The sequence below is a fragment of the Belonocnema kinseyi genome, chromosome 9 (genome assembly GCF_010883055.1).
Source record: "Belonocnema kinseyi isolate 2016_QV_RU_SX_M_011 chromosome 9, B_treatae_v1, whole genome shotgun sequence".
Lineage (NCBI taxonomy): Eukaryota > Metazoa > Arthropoda > Insecta > Hymenoptera > Cynipidae > Belonocnema > Belonocnema kinseyi.
Genome location: NC_046665.1, coordinates 68,862,493 through 68,883,542, shown reverse-complemented (window position 1 = coordinate 68,883,542; position 21,050 = coordinate 68,862,493). Strand labels below are relative to the sequence as shown.

Sequence of the window (21,050 nt, the reverse complement as noted above, 5' to 3'; positions counted from 1 at the left end):
AGTGACCCCAAAAACCGCAGGATGCAAATTTTCTTGCCATTTTGGGCACATTTGTCGAATTCTCTCTACCAGCGAAGGGCTAAATATGTCAATGATTTTTTAACTTTTTGCATACCAAAATTTGGCGTTTTGTCGCTATTCCTCAACATTATGTAAAATCATGAAAATAATACAAGTGAAACCATTGTTAGAAAATGTTTTGTTTTAAATATCTGGAAAACAAGTTAGGTTCGCAAATTTACTTTTAATTAATTATTAGAGAAATTTATGCATTTGTTTGCAGCGATAGGTAAGGCTTTTATTATTTAAAAGAGAAGATTTTGCCTAAAACATGGAGTTGTTTTTTTAAATGTTACTTCCTTTTTCTTTTTTATATTTAAATCATCTCAATTAGTTATCAAATATACCTGTTTAAATATCGAAATTCTATTAGGAATTAATTTTACTAAAACAGTATAATATTAATTTAATCATGAATTATAATAATTCCGCATAACTTCTGGGTCACAAAGCAAAAAAAAATCAATTTTTTTGATACAATGTATGTGAATTCCAGTTCTTACGTAATCTTGTGAATAATAAATACGGAAACGCGTTTTAACTACACTGTGTCTTATCCAAAAATATATTGTACCCAAGAAATTTAAAGGACTAAATATCTTTTATTACTGTCTTGAATAATAATCCCAGGATTTTTAATATTTGACAAATAAAAATAAAACATAGGATTTAATGGTCAATAAAAAAAACTGCAGATGAGAAATACGAAAATAGATAGTTTGTACCGCGAGACTAGAATTTTACAACATTATCGCAATTAGCTAAATCTATCTTGCTAGACGTAAAACTAACGACTTAAGTAAAAAGGAGATATAAAACGTTAAGAATAGTTTATATACTCTAAATATATATTTCGCTTGAATTTTGCACTATTTCTTATTACTGTTCTTTTCTTCTTTATTTTATAAATTGGTCAAAAACATACCGGTATGTGTTGGATGCGAAGAAGATATGTTTGGAAAACTAGACAAAAAACATAGAAGTAAAATATTTTAAATAGCTACTATAAGCTTTCAATATTTAAATATAAAAAACAGTTTGTGAAGCGGGCAGCAAGGAACGTGTACGATTAAGATTTTTTTTAAACATTTTAATTTTCGTATATGCTGGCTTTGAGTCAATTGTGAGAATTTTTTAATCAAAAGGCCTAAATTGTCATGTTTTTGCGTAGAAACGCAATCATGAGCATTTAAATCAGGGTTATCAGTATTTTACTCGCATTAGACTCGCAAAACACATCTGCATGCAAAAAATTAAGTCTTTAGACCTAATAGTTTTTGCGCTAGGCGTGCTGACAGGATCATTTTGAATAAACTGGGCTAAATTTTATGTTTTATCATATTAACTCTATAGTGAGTATCTTTCTAAGGTTTTCTTAAGATAGTTTGGTGTTGATCCGGGTAGTTAATAAGTGAAGTGCAGTGAACATGGACCAGTAATAAACAATGTTGATTAATTCAAAATAACACCGTTTTTTATACATAAAAAACTTCATATATAACGGTTATACATAACCTTCACCGATCTTTCTTAGGATTCTCAGTATTTTTTCTTGCATTAGACTCGCATACAAATATCAGCATACAGAAAATGGTGTCGGTAGGCCTAATGGCTTCTGCGCTAGGCGTGATGACAGGGTAATTTTGAGTAATATGGCATAAATTGTCATGTTATTGCATAGCAACACTATGATAAGTATCTTCTTTAAGGTTCTCAGTATTTTTCCTCACATTAGACACTTGATTGACATCTCCATGCAAAAAATGAAGTTGTTTCACGTAATCGTTTTTGCGCTAGGACTGCTAATAGGGTCATTTTGAGTAAAAAGGGCTACATTATTTACGTTTTTGCATAGCAACGATATGGTGAGTTTATTTGGCTGGGCTTTCAGCATTTTTCCTCACATTAGACATCCAAAAAAAATCTTCATGCAAAAAATTAAGTCCGTTGACCTACCATTAAAATGGTATCCAATGTAATATACGAGGTGTGTTCAAAAAATAAGGTGACTTCATGGTTTTCTCAAAAAATATTCATTTATTCCTCAATATTTATGTTGTCCCCTTCAAAGTAATCCCCCTCAGATATAATACACTTGTGCCAACGCTTTTTCCAATCATCGAAGCACTTCTGATAATAATTTTTGGTATAGCCTTGAGTTCTTTCAGCGATGCAGTTTTTATCTCTTCAATCGTTGAAAATCGATCTCCTTTCTTGGGTCTCTTCAGTTTTGGGAAAAGAAAAAAGTCACTGGGGGCCAAATCCGGTGAATATGGAGGCTGAGGCATGACTGTGGTGCTGTTTTTGGTCAGAAAATCTTTCACAAGCAACGATGAATGAGCAGGTGCATTACCGTGATGCAAAAGCCACGAATTGTTTTTCCAAAGTTCCGGGCGTTTTTTGCGTATCGCCTCTCGCAAACGGCGCATAACTTGAAGGCAATACTCCTTATTGACCTACGACCTTGTGGTAAGAATTCCTGATGCACTACGCCACGGTAATCAAAGAAGACAGTGAGCAAAACACATTTGACCGAACTTGACGTGCTTTTTTTGGCCTTGGAGACTCAGGATGCTTCCACTGAGACGATTGGGCTTTAGTTTCGACGTCATAATCATATACCCACGATTCATCCCCATTTATAACCCTTTTGAGAAAATCAGGTTCATTATTGACTTCATTCAACATCTCCTGAGCCATGGTCATGCGATGGATCTTTTGATCAAAATTAAGCAGTTTTGGAACAAATTTCGCTGACACACGTCTCATGCCCAAAACGTCCGAAAAGATAGCATGGCATGAGCCAACCGATATACCAACATCTTCAGCAACTTCTCTGATGGTAATTCGGCGATTTTTCAACAACATTTCTTCCACTGCTTGAATGTTTTCATCTGTCGTTGACGTGCTGAGACGTCCAGGGCGAGGTTCGTCTTCGACATACTCTCGGCCTTCTGGGAACTGCTTGTACCACTTATACACATTTTTCTTACTCACAGTAGACTCACCGTATGCAACTGTCAACATTTCAGGAGTTTTAGAGCACTGGATTCCATTTTTCACACAAAATTTAATGCAAACTCTTTGCTCCATTTTTTTCGAAAGAAGAAAATCGCCGTGCACACCAAACCCTTCTAACCTTTTACGCCTCTGCCAGAAGAACAACACGAGCTATATAGTCAAAACTGTGAACATATGATCGTGACGAGTGTCCCAACACAACAAAACAAAAAATTTAAAACTTGAATGTACATAGCCCGCGAAAATTGAAAAGTCACCTTACTTTTTGAACATACCTCGTAGTTCTTTCATTGATTATGATAAACCATACATATATATTTAAACGTTTATTTAACCACATAGCATTTCGTTATTTTTCACCCGAAAGTAAGTTCCTTCATATTAAATATCACAAATACGTTATTCTATTTACCATTAGAGGTATTAAGTAAGAAATGATATAAGGAAGTTTTTAAAACTCTTTATTAATATGATAAATATCAATCTTTCAAGTTGGGGGTTGTGGAAGTACGTGTGATAGTTTGAAAATTTATAAAAATTTGAGAATTGTAAATTCTAAATAAATTTACCTTTAGACGAAGTATGAGAAATCATACTGCAGTATATAAGGTTATATTTTTTATTAGATGTTATAAAATTGTTAACAATATTTTGTATTGTACAAAAAATAGATATAATGATCGAAAATTAAATGTAGTATCATGAGCACTTTATATTATTTTATCTAAAATATGAGAACTCCAGATTGATTCTCAGATAATAATAATTCTGACACTTTATAACATTTTTTTTAAACATAGAGCCTAGCAGGAGTTGAATAAATAAACTATATTATAAAACTCAAAATTCATACGTTATAAAAATGGATAAGAAAGTGAAAACTCTGAAATATCGAAAATCCATATTTTTCTTTTTTTGACTTGCAAAACTTATTTGTATGATTTTTTAAGTGATTAACAATTCCTATCATGCTGAAACTTTAGAAAAAGTTCACTGGAGTTAAAAGAAGCATATTTAGACAGAAAATAAAAGCTTATACTTTATTTTATATTTTTAATTTGACTGCTCTCATAGGTTCCACTGTCTCAAAAGTGCGGACTTCTACCTAGACATGGCTTTTCCTTTTTTTTATGATTGTCGGAAGCTTGAGAATGTCGAAGTTCAATTTTTAAAATTAAAAAATGTTTAAATAAATATATGCTTAGTTACAGGAAAATGTCCGAAGCCGAAGAAGGTCCGGCGGCACCAGATAGTACGACGAAGGAGCAGCGACTCGGGTTTTCGCACGGTGAAGATGTACTTCTTCAACACAAAGATGGAAAATATTATATGGGAACGGTTGTGGAGGTGGACTTGGCGAGGGAAAAATGTCTTGTCAAGTTTCTGGACAACACATCGGCCTGGTCGTCGGTTAAAGAGTTAACAAAATTAGCGATGCCTGAGGCCGATGTGATGTGTGTCCTCTGTAAAAAATCTCAATCCAAGACTGACAACGACATCATCGTTTGCGACAAATGTGGTCGTGGTTATCATCAACTGTGTCACCAGGTAGACATCAATCTAATTTTAATGTTTCTTGTGACCTGAATTAAATTTTAATCTTACAAGTCGTAACATTTGAAGCTGGAACATTTTGATCAACTTTAAAATGAATAATCATCTTTAAATCGTTTTAGCCTCACATAGGAAAAGAGGAAACACTCCCGGAGGTACAGTGGATGTGCAAGAGATGCGTAGACAGTCAACCTCGAGTTCGGGAACATCTCGAGCCTAAGAACTCGATGGTTAAGGCTAATATCAGAAAAGTTTGCAGCGGCAGAGACCAACCACCTCCGCCTCCAGAAGACATGACGAAGTTGCCCTACGATGTAAATTTCTTTAAAAGAAGTTATCGCTTTCAAGTATTTCAAGTGGCTTTTTCTTGCGAAAAAAATATTATAGGAAATTCAATATAGGCCTATAATCCTATTTAATTTCTTATCATTTTTTCGCACTTCTAAACAAATCATTAACAAAAATCAACATAGAACTAAATAATGTTAAAATCTTTATTTTTTTACTTAACGTAGGATTTCATACCACTTTCACAGGATTTCTCAAATTACACGGAATTTTACAGGAATTCAAAAGATTCAAAATACATACACGAATTTAAAGGAATTCCAGAGAATTTCCACAGATTTTAAGAAATTTTGTGCAATGTTTCAATTCATTTTAAGAGATTTGAATGGTTTCCAAGAGATGTAAGAATATTTTCACGGATTTCAAAACATTTCCAGGGATTATAATACAATTCAACTGATTTCGAAGGACATCCAGGGGATTTTAATACTTTTCAAATAACTTGATAGAATTTACAAATGTTTCAATTAATTTTCGGAGATTTCAATGGTTTTCAAAACATTTTAAAACATTTCCTCGGATTTCAAAGAATTACCTAAGATTTTAAAACATTCAAAGGGGTGTCTTAGAGGATTTCCAAACATTTCCTGGGAATTTAAGAGATTCCAAAGGTTTTCAATGAATTTCAAGGGAGTTCTGTGCGGTTTTAAGATTTTTCACATGATTTTATGGGATTTCCAAATATTTCCCCTAATTTTCAGGGATTTCAATGGTTTTCAAGAATTTTAACAATATTTTTACGAATTTTGTAAGTTTTCAAAACATTTTAAGAGATTTTAGAGAATTTTAAAGCCTTCCAAACATTTTAGAGGATATGAAGGAATTGCAAAGGATTTTAAGAGTTATCGAAGGAGTTTCACGGATTGAAAGGCTTTTTAGCGGAATTTATGGATTTTCGAAGAATTTGATGGGATTTCGAAAGGTTTCTATGTAGGTCCAAATATTTCCACAACTTTTGAGAGATTTTAACGGTTTTCAAGAAATTAAAAAATATTTCCACAGATTTCAAGAAATTTCGCAAGATTTCTAAACTAATACATTAATATTTATAGCAATTACGATCACGAATTCTAATGATTTCAGTGTGATACATTGGTTGGGGGAGGGGGGGGGGGCAACATTTTGACCATTCATGCCACTATTATACTCGTCGGACCAGCCGACGATTTCAAGGAATTTCAAAGACTTACCAGATTTAAGAATTTTATAAGACATTCAAGTATGTTACAGATTTTAACGGGATTTAAAAACATTTTCAAAAGTATTAAGGGATTTCAAGAGATTGTAAAGGATTTTTTATGGGTTTCAATAAAGTTACAAGCGATTTTAAAGACATGAAGGGAGTTCATTACAGGGGGACCACTGGACCTGAAACTAGGATTTTTATGTTCCCGGGAAATGACTGAATTTATTTTTGACCGGGAATTTTATTGACTTAAGTTTACATTTTTTATTTAAAGAATTTTAAAATATAGTAATTAAAAAATTAAAAATTAGTGCCGTTTGCAATCGACAATTTTGGATAAAAAACCGTTTTAGTTGGTCAAATGTGAATATAAATAATGATCTTTAAAATTGAACTCTGAATTAAGGATTAATTAGTGAACGATAATTGATTTTACAAGACGATTCGGAATCAGTTCAATATTTAATAATTTACAGATTTTATCGTTGCAAATTAAATTGGTTCAATTGGAATTTCGAAAGTCTTAGTGTGGTTAAACAAATGTGAACGCCCGATTGAAACTTTATAAACTACTACAAATTTGAAAATAACATTGAAATAATGTATTCATAATTAAAGGCTTTTATCAAATTTAAAATATTTGTTTAGTCTAAAATTTGAAAATTTTTAATTAAGAAAAATAACAGTTGCTGATTATTTATAGTATTCAGACATATTTGATTGTTCAAGTAAAATAAGTAATTATAAAACAAATATTTAAAACGAAACATTCAAGGTTCATTGACCGTGAAAAAAGTTTGCGAACCGGGAAAAAATCGGGAATTTTGTTATAATATTTTTTTCGGAGAGAAATACCCTATATAAAATATTGATTACTCATATTTTCTATTTTAGCCGGACATGTTGAGTTGGGACGCGCATCACAGGGTGAATGCCGAACAAATTTATTGTTATTGTGGATTAAATGGCGAGTGGTACACACAAATGTTGCAGTGTGCTCGTTGCAAGCAGTGGTTTCATGAAAAATGTGTTAGCTGTTTAACGTATCCTCTTTACAGTGGAGACAGGTAACTTTTCACTTCGTTTTATATGACATCTAACTGAAAAAAATATCTTATTTACGAATCTAAAACTATTGTTTTAGGTTCTACGTATTTGTTTGTTCAATGTGCAATTATGGCAAAGAATTTGTGCGTCGGTTAGAAATAAAATGGGTAGATTTGGTGCACCTGATGTTGTACAATCTGACAGTTTATAATGCAAAAAAGTACTACGATCTGGACACCGTCATCGTTCCATACGCGAACGAAAATTGGAACACTTTGCAGTTGCCCCCTAGAGTAAGTTTTTTATATATATATATTTTTTGATTTAATTTGCTGAAAGTGTTTCATTTTCCATTGACACTGAATTTAATTTTCAGATTCGAGACGTTAGTTCACAGGTTCGAAGAGAATCCATTCTGGCGATATTAACTAATAATAGGAATAGGTTTAAGTGCGGTAGAGAAATCAAGAAGCGTACTACAATTTGGGGACTTCGAGTGAGATTACCACCTCCATGTCCTGTCGTGCACCTGCCTCCAACCGGAGTCATTGACGATTCCGTTTTGCGTCGTTGCTGGGGTGCCAACAAAAGACTGCAATACCTTCCTCCGACTACTGGGTTCGTTTCACTTTTTTATCACACTCAGGGTGGCTAAAGGCCATAGAAAATCTGGAAATCGGGGATTTTTAAGAGAAAAAAAAATGGCAAAAATAATTCCTGTAGGGAACACTTTAAGTTACTGTCAAGAATAATTAAGCGTGCCGAACTTTTGATTTCTCATATCTTTTTAGTCACTGACCGGTCCCTAGGGCTACCGTATTTAAGTCAAGCACTTTAAAAAAAATAATGAGGACTGCCACACAGTCACTATTAGTCACTTTTTCAAATGATCTGTACCTATTTTTGAATTATCTTGAACTCTTTTACATATTTCAGGATATTTATAAACGTTCTGAGAGATTTTTAATAGATTTCAATGGCAGTAAATGGCGATGAATTTATTTTTTGTCAGAGAATTTTACAAATGTATAGAAAAAAATCTGTCGAACTTTGATTTCATTCAGATTAGAATTCTTAATTGGAAAATCTTTCACTTTTAAAGTTTCCCATTTTAGACTAATTTTTTAGCGTAAATTTTTAATTTAACTTTTTTAAAATGCATTTTTAAAGACTTAAACAATCAAAAATTAGAAGCGTTTAAAATAGTACATTTAGGATTTAAAAAAAAACAATTTTAGTTAATCAACTGTGAAAATAAATAAATTGTTGATTTTTAAGTTGAACTGAACTTTACGATTTTATAAATAAATAATTTATTTTACAAGGCGTTTCAAAATCAATTTGCAATTTTAGAATTTTCAGATTTTAACCTTAAAAATTAAACGGTTTAAATTGGAAAGTCGTATTAAATAAACAAATATAAACATACGAATGAAACTTCATAAATTTTTTCCAATTGTAAAATAACTTCAAAATAATATATTCATATTTAAAGGCTTTTATTAAATTTCAAATATTTCAGACTAAAAAAATGCAATTTTTAAAACATTAAATTTGAAATTTTTTAAATAAGGAAAAGAGCAATTTCTTAATATACAGAAATATCTGACTGTTTATTTAAAATAAGTAATTATAAAATAAATATTCAAAACTAAACAAAAAAAACTAAACCTTAAACGTTACAATTTTAATTGCTCGTTTTAAAAAAAAATTTGTAAATCAAATTATTGAATTTTGATGTATAAATTGAACACCTATTATTCTTAGGAAAAATTCGAGTAAGTTAGATATTTCCAAGTTTAAAAAATTAAAAATTAATTTCCTTGGCAAATTCAACATGATTTTTTATTTTGAAAAATTAATTTACAAAATTATCAAACCTTAATGTAGAATATTTTTAGAAAATTTTTTTAATTTGACAAGATTTAAAAAAAAATTTAACTTTTAATGTAAGATGTGTTTAGTTCATAAAAAATGTAATCGTTTAATTTGCAATGTTTCTAGCTTAAAATTACTTGAAATGATATAATTTAAATTTCTTAAATTTATTGATTGATTCTTTTATTTAGATAATTAAAAATGATAACGAGGATTTATATTTTTGGAACTAAATCTGAATCTTGATACTCTACAATTCATAAAAGTTTTAAAACAATTGGTTTGATAGATTTACTGCATTTAATTTAAAACTGTTTAGTTGAAAAGTGTTTGTAGCTTCCATTTTTTGCAACATTTTTTTAATGAAAAAACTTTTAAACTTAAATTTTTAAAGTTTTAAATTAAAAAGTTCCACTTTGAGTGCTTTATATAGCAGCTCAGTTTTTATTACTTCAAATTGAAATTTTTTTAGCTTCAGAGTTCGATTTTTGAAATTTGATTGACCTTGAAAAATGTTTGCGGACCAGGATAAAGCCGGGAATTTTTCTCTTTGACAAAAACGGCCACTCTGTTGAAAGAATTTTTAAGACTTTAGGGTATTTTTGAAACATCTACAATTTCTGAATAAATGGAACGGTTTTTGCAGGACGAATGAGGTTTTAAAATATTTAAAAAGACTTCACTTAATTTATAAGATTTCCGAGGATTTCAATTATTTATTTTAGTAGATTTTACAGAATTTATTTATGAGAAGTGAGGTATTATGTAAGTTTTAAAGATTTGAAGAGATTTGTAATTCATCCTGAATTTTTATTAATTAATCCTAAATTCTTTGAAATTCTCTTGAATTCTATGAGTTCACTTGAATTTCTTCAGATTTACTCTATTCTACTTAATCCAATGATTTTTTTTTAATTTTTAAAAGTTTTGAATTAATTGATCCTACGCATCAATTGATAAAATGATCAAAGAATTTGAAATATTTTATCGTATTTTTTTCAAATTCCTTGGCATTTTCAAGAGCTTTAAAAATTCTAAAGGATTTTAAATAATTTTTTATTGATTTCAGTAATTTAATGGGATATAAAAGGATTTGAAATACTTAAAGGTGCTGTGAAAGATTCTCAGGAGTTTTCAAGGGATTTAAAAAGATTCAAGGACTTTCAAAAGATGGCAAAGGGTTCGAATATTTGAGGAAATTTTAAAAGATTCCCATACATTTTATCTATGACATATTTATTTACTCAAAGACTGAAATATTTCTGGGAATCTAAAAAAATTCAAAGGCATTTTCAAGAGCTTTAAATAATTTTAAGGGATTTGCAAGGGTTTTTAATAATTTTAAGGGAATTCAATATTTTAATGGATTTCAAAGAATTTTTCACATGAAATGAGGGATTTCGAAGATTTGAAGAGATTTTCAAATATTTGTTGCAATTCATTTGAAATCCTCCCTGAACCCTCTTAAATTCACTCAATCCTACCCAAATCAAAAAATTTTTATATATTTTTTAATTGTTTTCAATTCACTTGATTGCTTTTGAAATTCAGCTTGATTTTTTATGAATTTGATCTCATTCTTCTAATTTATTTCAAATTTCTCTAAATTCTCTCAAAATTTATTGTAATCAATAAATTTTTTTCGATTCTTAAAATTGCTCCAATTCATTTGAATTCTTTTGAATTCAACTTCAATTCTTTTTATAAATTAGTCACTTCTTGTGTTAGAAACTAGTAGGGTTTCAAAGATTTGAATTTCTTTTTGAATTCACCCTGAATTCTTTAAAATTATTTGGAATTGAGTTGCATTTTTTTAAATTACTGGAATCCTAAACTCACTCAATTTTACTTAAATCAGTGAATTTTTCTTAAATTTTGAAACTTTTTATTTAACTAATCCTGAAGTGCATTAACCTCACCTTAAATTCTTAAGCATTTCATCAAATTCTTTCAATTTCCTTGAAGTTTTCTAAGCTTATTTCAAAGTTACTGAATTCCATGTAGTTTTTTTTTCTTCATATTGTCAAATTGTATAAAATTCATTTGGTTTTTTAATTCACCTGTCATTTTTACGAATTTAATCGAATTCTTCTCTTTTATCTTAAATCCCTCTAAACTCATTATAGTTTTACGGAAATCAATTGCATTTTTTTTAAATTTTAAACTTTTTTCGAATTCATTTGAATTCTTTTGAATGTATCTTGAATTGTTCGGAAATCTTCTGAATTTATCCTGAATTTTGTACCCTTTGAGCAAGAAAAAAGTAACCTATGAGGCGTGACAAAAAGTACCATTCTGGTATTTTTATTTTAGGATATTTTAAAAAATGTCAATAACTTTATGATAGCTTTCAATCATTTGAGTGGATTGCATAGGATTTTTAAGATTTTTAGATATTTAATAAAATTCCATCGAATTTCTTGGCCTTAGCAACATTCAAGGGATTTAAAAAATTCCAAGCAATTTTGTTATAGATTTCCATATTTTGACGGTCAGATCTGGGACCTCCACACAAATAAAACTATTTGACATTTTTTTGAGTGATTAAGCTATTTGACTATTATTTCGAAGAAAAAAAATGACACAAACTACACTACTTTCTCACAGTTGTCTGAAAATGTCACCAATTCTTCAATTTTCATTGAAAAGTAATTTGGAAAAGATTTTTCATTTTAAAATAGAAATCGTTGAATTGAACTAGAAAAGGCCGAATTTCCAACAAAATAGTTGAATCCTCAACCCAAACAAATTAATTTCCAACTAACAGTTGCATTTTCCATCATCCAGATTAATTTTCTACCAATAGACGAATTTGCAACAAATCACATAAATTTTAAACTAAATAGTTTGAAGAATGAATGTGATGTTAGTCTAAATTTTATTTGATTATTTTTTAAGTTGTATTTTTATCGTTTCTAAAAATTTCAACTAAATATTTCAATTTTTAAACAAAAAGATTCATATTTAACGAAAAAAGGAGTAGTTACCTTTTTATTTAAGAGAATTCTTTTTATTTTTAAAGAAACGAAATTTTCTACAAAACAGTTCAACGTAAAACGATGAATTTTCAACAAAAAATGTTGAATTTAACCAATCAAATCGAATTTTCAACAAAATACCTGAATACTTAACTAAACAGATTTTCAAGTAAACAGTTGCATTTTTAACGACAAAATTTTGTACCAAAAAAAGATTAACTTTCATTCAAATATATACATTTTTAACCAAATAGTTTAATTTTCTAACAAATGGTTGAATTTTGGAGCTAAAAATACGAATTTTCTACGAAACGGTAGATTTTTTTAATTAAACAGTTGCATTTTTACCAAAAACCGTGACATTTCTAGAGAAACAGATGAATTTTCAACTGAAACAAAAGTGCATCGACTTGTAAACGCTTATCACTTCGTTTGCTTAGAGTAATGCAATCAGTTTCATTGATCAAATAATCATCAATTGCATCATCACTAGAAGAACTCTCATCCGATGAATCTGGAACGATTCGTTTCCTCTTGAATTTTGGCATTTCGCTCTCAGGCAATAAGGCTATAATCTGTAGGCATCATAGTTCACCTTCATTTTAGATAACAGGAACTGTTCATCTTCATGGATGTAGTTAAAGTTCATTGCACTTTTGGTATGAAAAAGATCGTTATTCTGAGGTCAAGAATGATGTAAGAATTTTTGCCACTATTTTTTTAGTACTAGGCACATAAAAACATGCATGTCTCAACTTTGACGCAAAAATAGCAACAAATAAAGAAATGTATCACTTGACCTTGAAATCTCGATTTTCAAGGTCACGTCTGCGTTTAGAATTTTTTGCACTATTTTTTCTTACTCAGCGTTTCAAAAGACATGGGTATGCCAACCATAACGCTAAGATATACAAAAAATGACCTTGAGATGGTGATTTTCAAGATCAAGGGTGCCTTCAGGATTTCTTTCACTATTTTTCTCGTACTCAGCGCATCAAAAAATATGGGTATACCATACTATAACGTTGAAATATAATAAAAAGTTTTTTTTTATATTGGCCTTTACATTGCGGATGGGGATGGTCGATATATCGACCACCTGTCAGGTCGGGGACTGAGTTTTCTGTTGAAATTATGCATAAATTTTTGGTCAAATGAAAACTCGATTTGAACGGAAATTTTCCCGTCCTCTAAAGGTTAAATTATATTAAATACTGTAATTCAAATCCCTCATAAACTACAATCATAAAGTGAAGCTGAAGATTTTCTTTTAATTTGACATTAAAGAAGGTTCTCAAAGTACCTACGGCATTGACGATTACATTCTCTTTGCGATAATCGCGCTTCGCGCTCAACAGTTAGGTTATACAAGCTCTAATTTTTTTAATTGTTGGCTAATCAAAAAATTCGGCTAGAATATTTTTGAAATATATTTGGTATCTAGTGAAAATTTTGAATGAAATTTTTGGATCTATGAAAAAATCATTTTTCCATTTTTTTTTAATTTTCAAATTTTTGAAAAGTATATAACTTTCTAATTTCCATCACAATTACAAATTTTATTTGGATAATTTGCAAGTCTTTTACCCATCTATAAGAAACTTTGACAAAAAATTCTATAATTTGAAAAAAAAATTTGAAAATTTTGAAAATGCTCTAGTTTTTTAAATTGTGGGCTAATCGAAAAATCTGACTAGAAGAATTGTAAGATATATTTGGTATCTAGTGAAAATTTTGAATAAAATTTTTGGATCTATGCAAAAAATATTTTTTTTTATATTTTTGGAAAATTTTCAAATTTTTGAAAAGTATATAACTTTTCTAATTTTCATAAAAATAAAAATTTTTATTCAGATAATTTGCAAGTCTGTTACCCATCTATGAGAAACTTTCACAAAAATTTATATAATTCGAAAAAAAAATTTGCAAAATTTTGAAAAAGCTCTCAATTTTTAAATTTTGGTTGGAAATGTCTGATTAACGAACTTAACCTTTATTTTGGGGACCTTCAGAAGTGTATGAAATGCGGACCCGATTTCACAAATTCTTCAAAAGTTAGAGTGGCTACAACATTCAGGTAACCATACATACAGACAGACAGGCGCCGACAAAATGTTATGATTTTCGGATTCTGTGTGTCCGTTAAAAACGAGAGATCGAAAATTTGGACGATTATATTACACTCTCATGAATGAGAATGTAAAAAGGGGAAAGGCTGTTAGTTTGCTATATATAAACACATAATTTAAGTACTTGAAACACTATGACGCTATTTTGCACTTTTTTAAATTAAATTTTTGATACTATTTATACTACTTTTAATCGCTTAAGTGAGCCCGAGGGCTGGAAGGTATTTCTAAAGATTTTAAAGATGTTAGGGTATTTTAAAAACTACCAAGAAATTTTCAAGAGCTTTGAAATGTTTCAAGAGATTTGTAAGGATTTTAATGATTTTCAAGGATTTATAAAAAATTGTATACGGCTGTAAAGAATATGCTAAGCATTCGAATGATATGGAAGAATTTTGATATGGATTTTATAGGGTTAATTTTTTATACCATGAATTTAAACTTTAAAAATTTAATTTTTACAACATTAATCGTTTTAGCAGTTAAATATGTTATACTAGGTTAGTCGAAGATGGTCTTTTAGTGAAAAATGGTGGTGGTATATCTAGTTTACCCCATACAAAATTCTATAACTCTTTTCTAGCATTTTCCGCAGTTTCATAACATATTTTTTGTGCTTTAAAACCGGTCTAGCCGTTCTCTCAAAAAAAGTATTTTGCTTTTATTTAAATATGCCACCTTTTCACTATAAATTAAATTTAAAATGGTTTTATTCAGTTTATAAAAGATTCTATGTTAAAAATGTGACAATGTTTGAATTTTGGTCTTTAAATATTAACAACACTGCGCTGCAAATTGTAATTTTTTTAATGCGAATAAGATGGGACCAAGTTTTTCCGAATAGAGTTTTCGTGCTGAATACGAATCTGGGTTCAAATACTTCTCATCACATCACGTTTTTGAGAAAATAGGGGTTAAAACCCCTAAAAACGGCGTTTTTAGCCATTTTTGACCAATTTTAGGGCTGAATCATGACTTGCTACAAACTTCGTTAATATAAAAAATTAAAGGCTGAAACAAGCCCTTTCAAATGGGCCCCATGTCAAATTAATCGCATGCGCCCTTAGAGCAGGGGTTGTGTTTTTGTCTAGGGGTGGAGGAAGAAAATAAAAAAAGAAAGGATTTTAAGATGCTTACATCCACGCCCAGGCATAATAAAATCTGTAGTGCTTTTAAAGATTTTAAGGGTCGCTGATTACGAATATACAGTTAAGTTTTAAAAATTCAAAATGGCGGACCATTTTTTGAAAATTTGATCTTATTCGCTTGAAACTTGTTACTCGGGGGTTTTAAGGACCGCTGATTACGAATATGCAGTTACATTTAAGAAATTCAAAATGGCGGATCCAAAATGGTGGACGATTTTTTGAAATTCAAACGGATTTAGTAAATTTTGTTACTGTTTTAATTTTCTTCCTCAACCTCTAGACAAAAACACATCCCCCGCTCTAAGAGCTTATGCGATTAATTTGGCAGACGACTCACTTGAAAGGGCTCGTTTCAGCCTTTAATTTCTGATATTAGCGAAGTTTGTAGCAAGTCATGATTCAGCCCTAAAATTTGTCAAAAATGGCTAAAATCGCCGTTTTTAAGGGTTCCAATCCCTATTTTCTCAAAAACGTTACGTGATGAGAAGTTTTTGAACCCAGATTCGTGTTCAGCATGAAAAATCCATTGGGAAACACTAGGTGCCATCTTATTCGCAAAACTCATGCAGGGCAATATAATCAGTGAAAATGAAAAATTAAAGAAAAGTTAGGAAATTTTTTAAATGAATTTTTGCGGCCACCCTGAAATCTATTTTGCAGGAAATTCCGATGTTATTAATCTTTGTTGTTCTGTAGACCGGTATTAACGCCAGAGAGTACAAAGCAACTCAATGAACTGAAGCAAAGCGCAAAGGAGAACATAGAAGTTTCTCTGAATCCATCTGATGTTGCGATGAGGGGTACAATCTACCAAAACTGTGAGGCAGAGCAAAGTTCTTGTGCAAGTCCGCCTAATGAATCCACTGAGGCCCTTCGAGAAAGGTAGGATTGAAGTTCATTTTATGTATGTAAGCTTGAAGTCCTGGAAAACCTGGAATTTTCAGGGAATTTCTTAAGACCTGGAACAACCTGGAAATTTCGGGGAAATTTTATTTAAGTCAGGAAATTGTTTTGAAAGTGTGCTTAATTTGTTTTAAGTTGCAATAGAAAATTGAATAATAATAATTCTTCATTTGTAAACGTAGCTTTATATCACTGCATTAAACTAGTTTGTTAAAAATGATTAATGTTTGGTTTGAAATAAATTTTTTTTAACTGAAAATGTAACTATGCTAGTTGAATATTCCATCATTTATGTGAAAAATTATCTCTTTGGTTTAATATTACTTTTTTTAATTAAAAATTTCATAATTCAATATTTGGTTGAAAAATTATCCTTTTTAGTTGAAAATTTGTTTTTTTTTTAATGCAAATTAATGTTTTTGCTTAAAAATACATTTATTGTAGTTAAAGATTTATATTTTTTTATTAAAAATTAATCATTTTGGTTTAAAATTCAAATATTCCAGTTGAAGGTTCATTATCTTATTTGAAAATTCACCACTTTGTTTCAAAATGTACCCTTTTTTTAAATTAGTTTTCTTTTGTATTGAAACTTTTTTCATTTCAAACTGTAATTATTACAATAGAATATATCAACACTTTAATTAAAGGTTCATCTCTTTAGTTAAACATTTATTTTTCCAGCTGAAAAATTTAACTGTCATTTTTTAGTTGACAATTTATCAGTTTTTGTTGAAAATTGGTCTTTTTGGTAGGAAAATAATCTTCTTGGTTGAGGATTCATCTTTTTTGTTTAAAAATAAGTTATTCCAGTTAAGATTTATTATTTGAGTTAAAAATTCATCAGTTTGATTGAAAATTAATTTTTTTACTAAAACTTTAACTATTAAATTTTTTGTTAAAAACTGGGCTTTTTAGTTCAAAATTCAACTATTTGGTTAAAAAAATTGTCTTTGTAAATTTAAGATTTTAACTATTTCGATAAAACTTGATGTATTTCGTTGAAAAATCATCTTTTTTGGTAGAGAATTAGTCCTTTTTGTTAATAATTTTGGTACATTTGTGGGTTTTGTGTGTGTAAAATTAATCATTTCAACTGAAAATTTAACTATTCCATTTTTGGTTAAAAACTGACCTTCTTTAGTTAATCATTCGATTCTTTGGTTGAAAGTTGATATTTTTTAGTTGAAAATTCAACTATTGTGTTGAAAATTCATGCACAGTAGAACCTCGATTATCCGAGGTAATGTGGGGAGGAGATACCTCGTATAAGCGAAAACTCGGATAATACGTAAGAAATACAAAATTCGGAAGAGTTATCTATTTTTGGTATATTTTAAATAGAAAAATAAATATAAACATTTAGCAAATAAAAGTAAACAACTTACGAATGTGGATTTATCTTTATGGTACATCAAAGCATTATAACTAACGTGGCTCAAGGAAGTCGGTAATAGAGCACTGTTTCAATATGCTCAATCGTTTTTTAGCTGCAATATTGCCTCGGATAGCGCGGAGCCTCGGATAATCGAAGGCCGGATAATCAAGGTTCTACTGTATTTTGTTAAAAATGTTCTTATTGGGTAAAAAATTAATCTTTAAAATTGAATTTAATATAGTAACTACATTAATTTTACCTAAATATGCACTGAATTTCAAGTATAATAAGATAACATAAAAATATGAATTATCATTCAAATTCATCCTGTAATATAATTGGTCAAAACTTTCTAAATTAAGCATATTAATTGGATTCTTAGAAAGTGAAAAAAACATTATTTATATTAAACTTGCGAAACTTCATACGTATTCCGAGGCGATTGTTTTAAAACATGCGAAATATTTGAATAGCTTCGTACTATGAAAATGTATGCCTAGAAAATCTGGAATTTTCAGGGCATATTTTGTCAGGATTTGAGTAGACACCCTGGAAGAATAATGAAAAGTATTTTATGTAAAATTTAAAAAATATACAATTTCTATTTAAAATTAGAATTCCTAACTGATTTGGAAAGGTTGAATGTTTTTATACATGCATTCCTTAAAGATTAATGGTAAACGGATAATGCTTTAATGAAAAGCTCGATGTTTTTATCGATTGTTTCAGGTACAGTGGAGGGGGCTTCGTCAAGAAATCTTTTCCATTTCCTAAGTTAAGCTTACAGAGAAGAAGACGACTGATGGCAATAGGCAGTTCTCGAGAAAGAATGATGCGGAAACATAAAAAGCGGGAAAAGGGAAACACGGATACCAGTACTAAATTACTATGTGTTCGAGATGCGAGGTATCGAAAGGCTAGGAAACTACTTAAAAATGCTATTGCAAAGGTAAAGAATCCCTTCAGAATTTTTCAAAACATTATTTTAAGGAGGATTTCAATTTTTTTATAATTAATTAAATAACTTCTGCGTTCACAACTTGTTTTTAAAACATTTTGCAAAATTGTTAAAAATATTATTGGCGGTAGTCAGAACTCTCTCGACATTCAAAATATTGCCTAATTGGGAATTGATTAAATACACTGTTTATTTATGTGAGTAAATGTTCCACATTTTCGATGTATGTAAACAGTTTGTTAGGGAATATCAGAGAAGTAAACCATAAAGGTTAATTTGTGATATTATTATATTAGTCAGTAGAGGTAAAGACGCGAGCAGGTGTGGCAATTATTTTGTTGATTTCCCGATTTATGAGGGGGAACCATTTTTATTTTTTTTTTGACGAGAGGCTTCAAACTCCTTAATAATTCGTAAATTCTTCTTGTGTTTATATTTTTAATTTCAGCTGTTGTGTATTTCACGACTTGAAAATTTATATCTTGTTATTAATAAAAGGCAAAATCAAAAAAGACAATGTTGCGTGAAAATATGTGAATACTTCTCATTGAAATTGGATAAGGATTACAAATATGCGACAAACGCGTGTAAGTTTATAGTAGTTTAATTTAGTTTTTCTTCTAGTAAACAATTAAACAATTTGTTTGATTTTATCTTTAAAAATATTCGACAATTTTGATCATGTAAACGTAAATTAATTGAAAATTGCAAAAGTTGAGCTATAATATTTAAAATTGAATAATTGACTGTTCAAATAATTCTAAATCTGTTCATAATTAAATAATTTTCTAATTGTTCATGCTTTTATGGAAGGTGACATATTGAAAACGTTCCAAATGGAACAATTTTTAATGAAGTTTTCAAGATAAAAAGGTTTCAAATTAAATTGGTCAAAATTGAACTATTTAAAATGGGTTTCCCACTAATTGAGTGAATTGTTTAATAATTGTAGCCTCGGCTGAAATAACGTTGTATCAACACATTATGTATCCATGGAGTTCTATGTATAAAAGTTTTTCTTTTAAATGTCTCTCTATTCCGCGGAAGCGCGGCGATTACAGTTTTGAACAAAGATAAAAAAAGAAACTTAAATTTATTAGAATGACATGCAGGAAAAAATAAAAAGGGCTAGAGAGGCTGGAGTAAAATGTCCAGAACCGGTAATAGCAAATATAATATTCAAAAATAATAAAATAAATAAATGATTGATAAATAATTATCAGAAATTGTACTAAAAAATACTGTTTAAATTATTTTTATAATAAAATTTAAAAAAATTACAATTACACGGATAATTGTTTTTCCCTCCTTTCTTCTAATAAAAAGATGATCAATTATATTTTTATTTTTTACAATATGTATAGGACCAAGCTTGTAAATTATCTAACCTAATTATTTTCATTTTTATTAATTGAAATTTCCCGAATTCAACTTTGAAATTTTTTGGCGACACTTTGAAACGAACGTAATTTTCTATTCTTATCCTTCAAAAATTCTAAATTAGATTTAAATGTGTACACTTTCGAGGTTAATTGAGATAGCCGCTAAATAAACGGAAGTAAATAACGTCGAGAATTTTGACATTTAATTCTGAATTAAATTTGTAAATTTTCGATCGCAGCGCTTCCGCGGAATAGAGAAACAGTTAAATGAAAAACTCATATGCATAGAAGACCATGGAAACAAAATATGTGCTGATACAACGTTATTTCAGCCGAGGCTTCAATTGTGAATTAAAAAAATTCCTAGTGCTAAATTCTAATATTGAATTTTATAATTTTACTTGTTCGAGTTTCTATTTTTTTCATTTGTAACTGAAATTGTTGAATTATTGAAAGTTTAGATCAGAGTTTGACAATTATTAAAATTAAAGAATTTAGATTGAGATAATCCAACTTGCCATTGATAAAGCCATTATTGGGCAGAATAATATTAATAAATAAAAATAATAATTTGAGAATTGTTTTATTTTTAATTTTGTTAACTTCAAATTCTGTGTGTTTAAATAGTAAAAATAGCATCGCGGATATATTTTTGATTCAAACCTTTTTTTTAAAATCCGCTGTTAAAGGATTTAATTGTATTGTTGAAAATTAGTCTTTGTGGTTCAATACAAATGATTTTAAGTAAGAACGGAAATATTTTTTGGTTGACGTATTAACTATTACATTTTTCGTTGAAAACACATCTTTTTGGTTAATAATTCAACTATGTACTTTGTTTATATTGTACATACATTCCTAAAAATGAATTTTTTTGTAAAGATTAATCATTTTGGTTAAAAATTCATATATTTTCTTAAGAATTTAGCTATTTTTTTATTTTTTTTATTATTACACCATTAAGCCATTTCCCTTTCTGGGTAGGCGTAACTCACTCGGTAGGGGAAAGGAGTAGTGTGTGGAAGGGATAGAGATTTTTCAGATTGATCCAGAATTCTCGTGCTATTTAAGTAAATAACA

General features: G+C 29.4%; 1 protein-coding gene across 2 annotated transcripts in view; it reads left to right on the top strand.

Annotated features, from left to right (window-relative positions):
• LOC117179371 overlaps positions 1 to 21,050 on the top strand; it is a 37,032-nt gene that overhangs the window by 6,649 nt on the left and 9,333 nt on the right. For both annotated transcript variants that reach the window (XM_033371090.1, XM_033371088.1), the window contains exons 2-8: positions 4,287 to 4,629; positions 4,758 to 4,949; positions 7,064 to 7,236; positions 7,314 to 7,509; positions 7,593 to 7,834; positions 16,046 to 16,231; positions 18,360 to 18,579. In XM_033371090.1, the coding sequence (XP_033226981.1) occupies positions 4,297 to 4,629; positions 4,758 to 4,949; positions 7,064 to 7,236; positions 7,314 to 7,509; positions 7,593 to 7,834; positions 16,046 to 16,231; positions 18,360 to 18,579 (1,542 nt within the window). In that variant the 5' untranslated portion in view covers positions 4,287 to 4,296. The remainder of the gene's footprint in view (positions 1 to 4,286; positions 4,630 to 4,757; positions 4,950 to 7,063; positions 7,237 to 7,313; positions 7,510 to 7,592; positions 7,835 to 16,045; positions 16,232 to 18,359; positions 18,580 to 21,050) is intronic.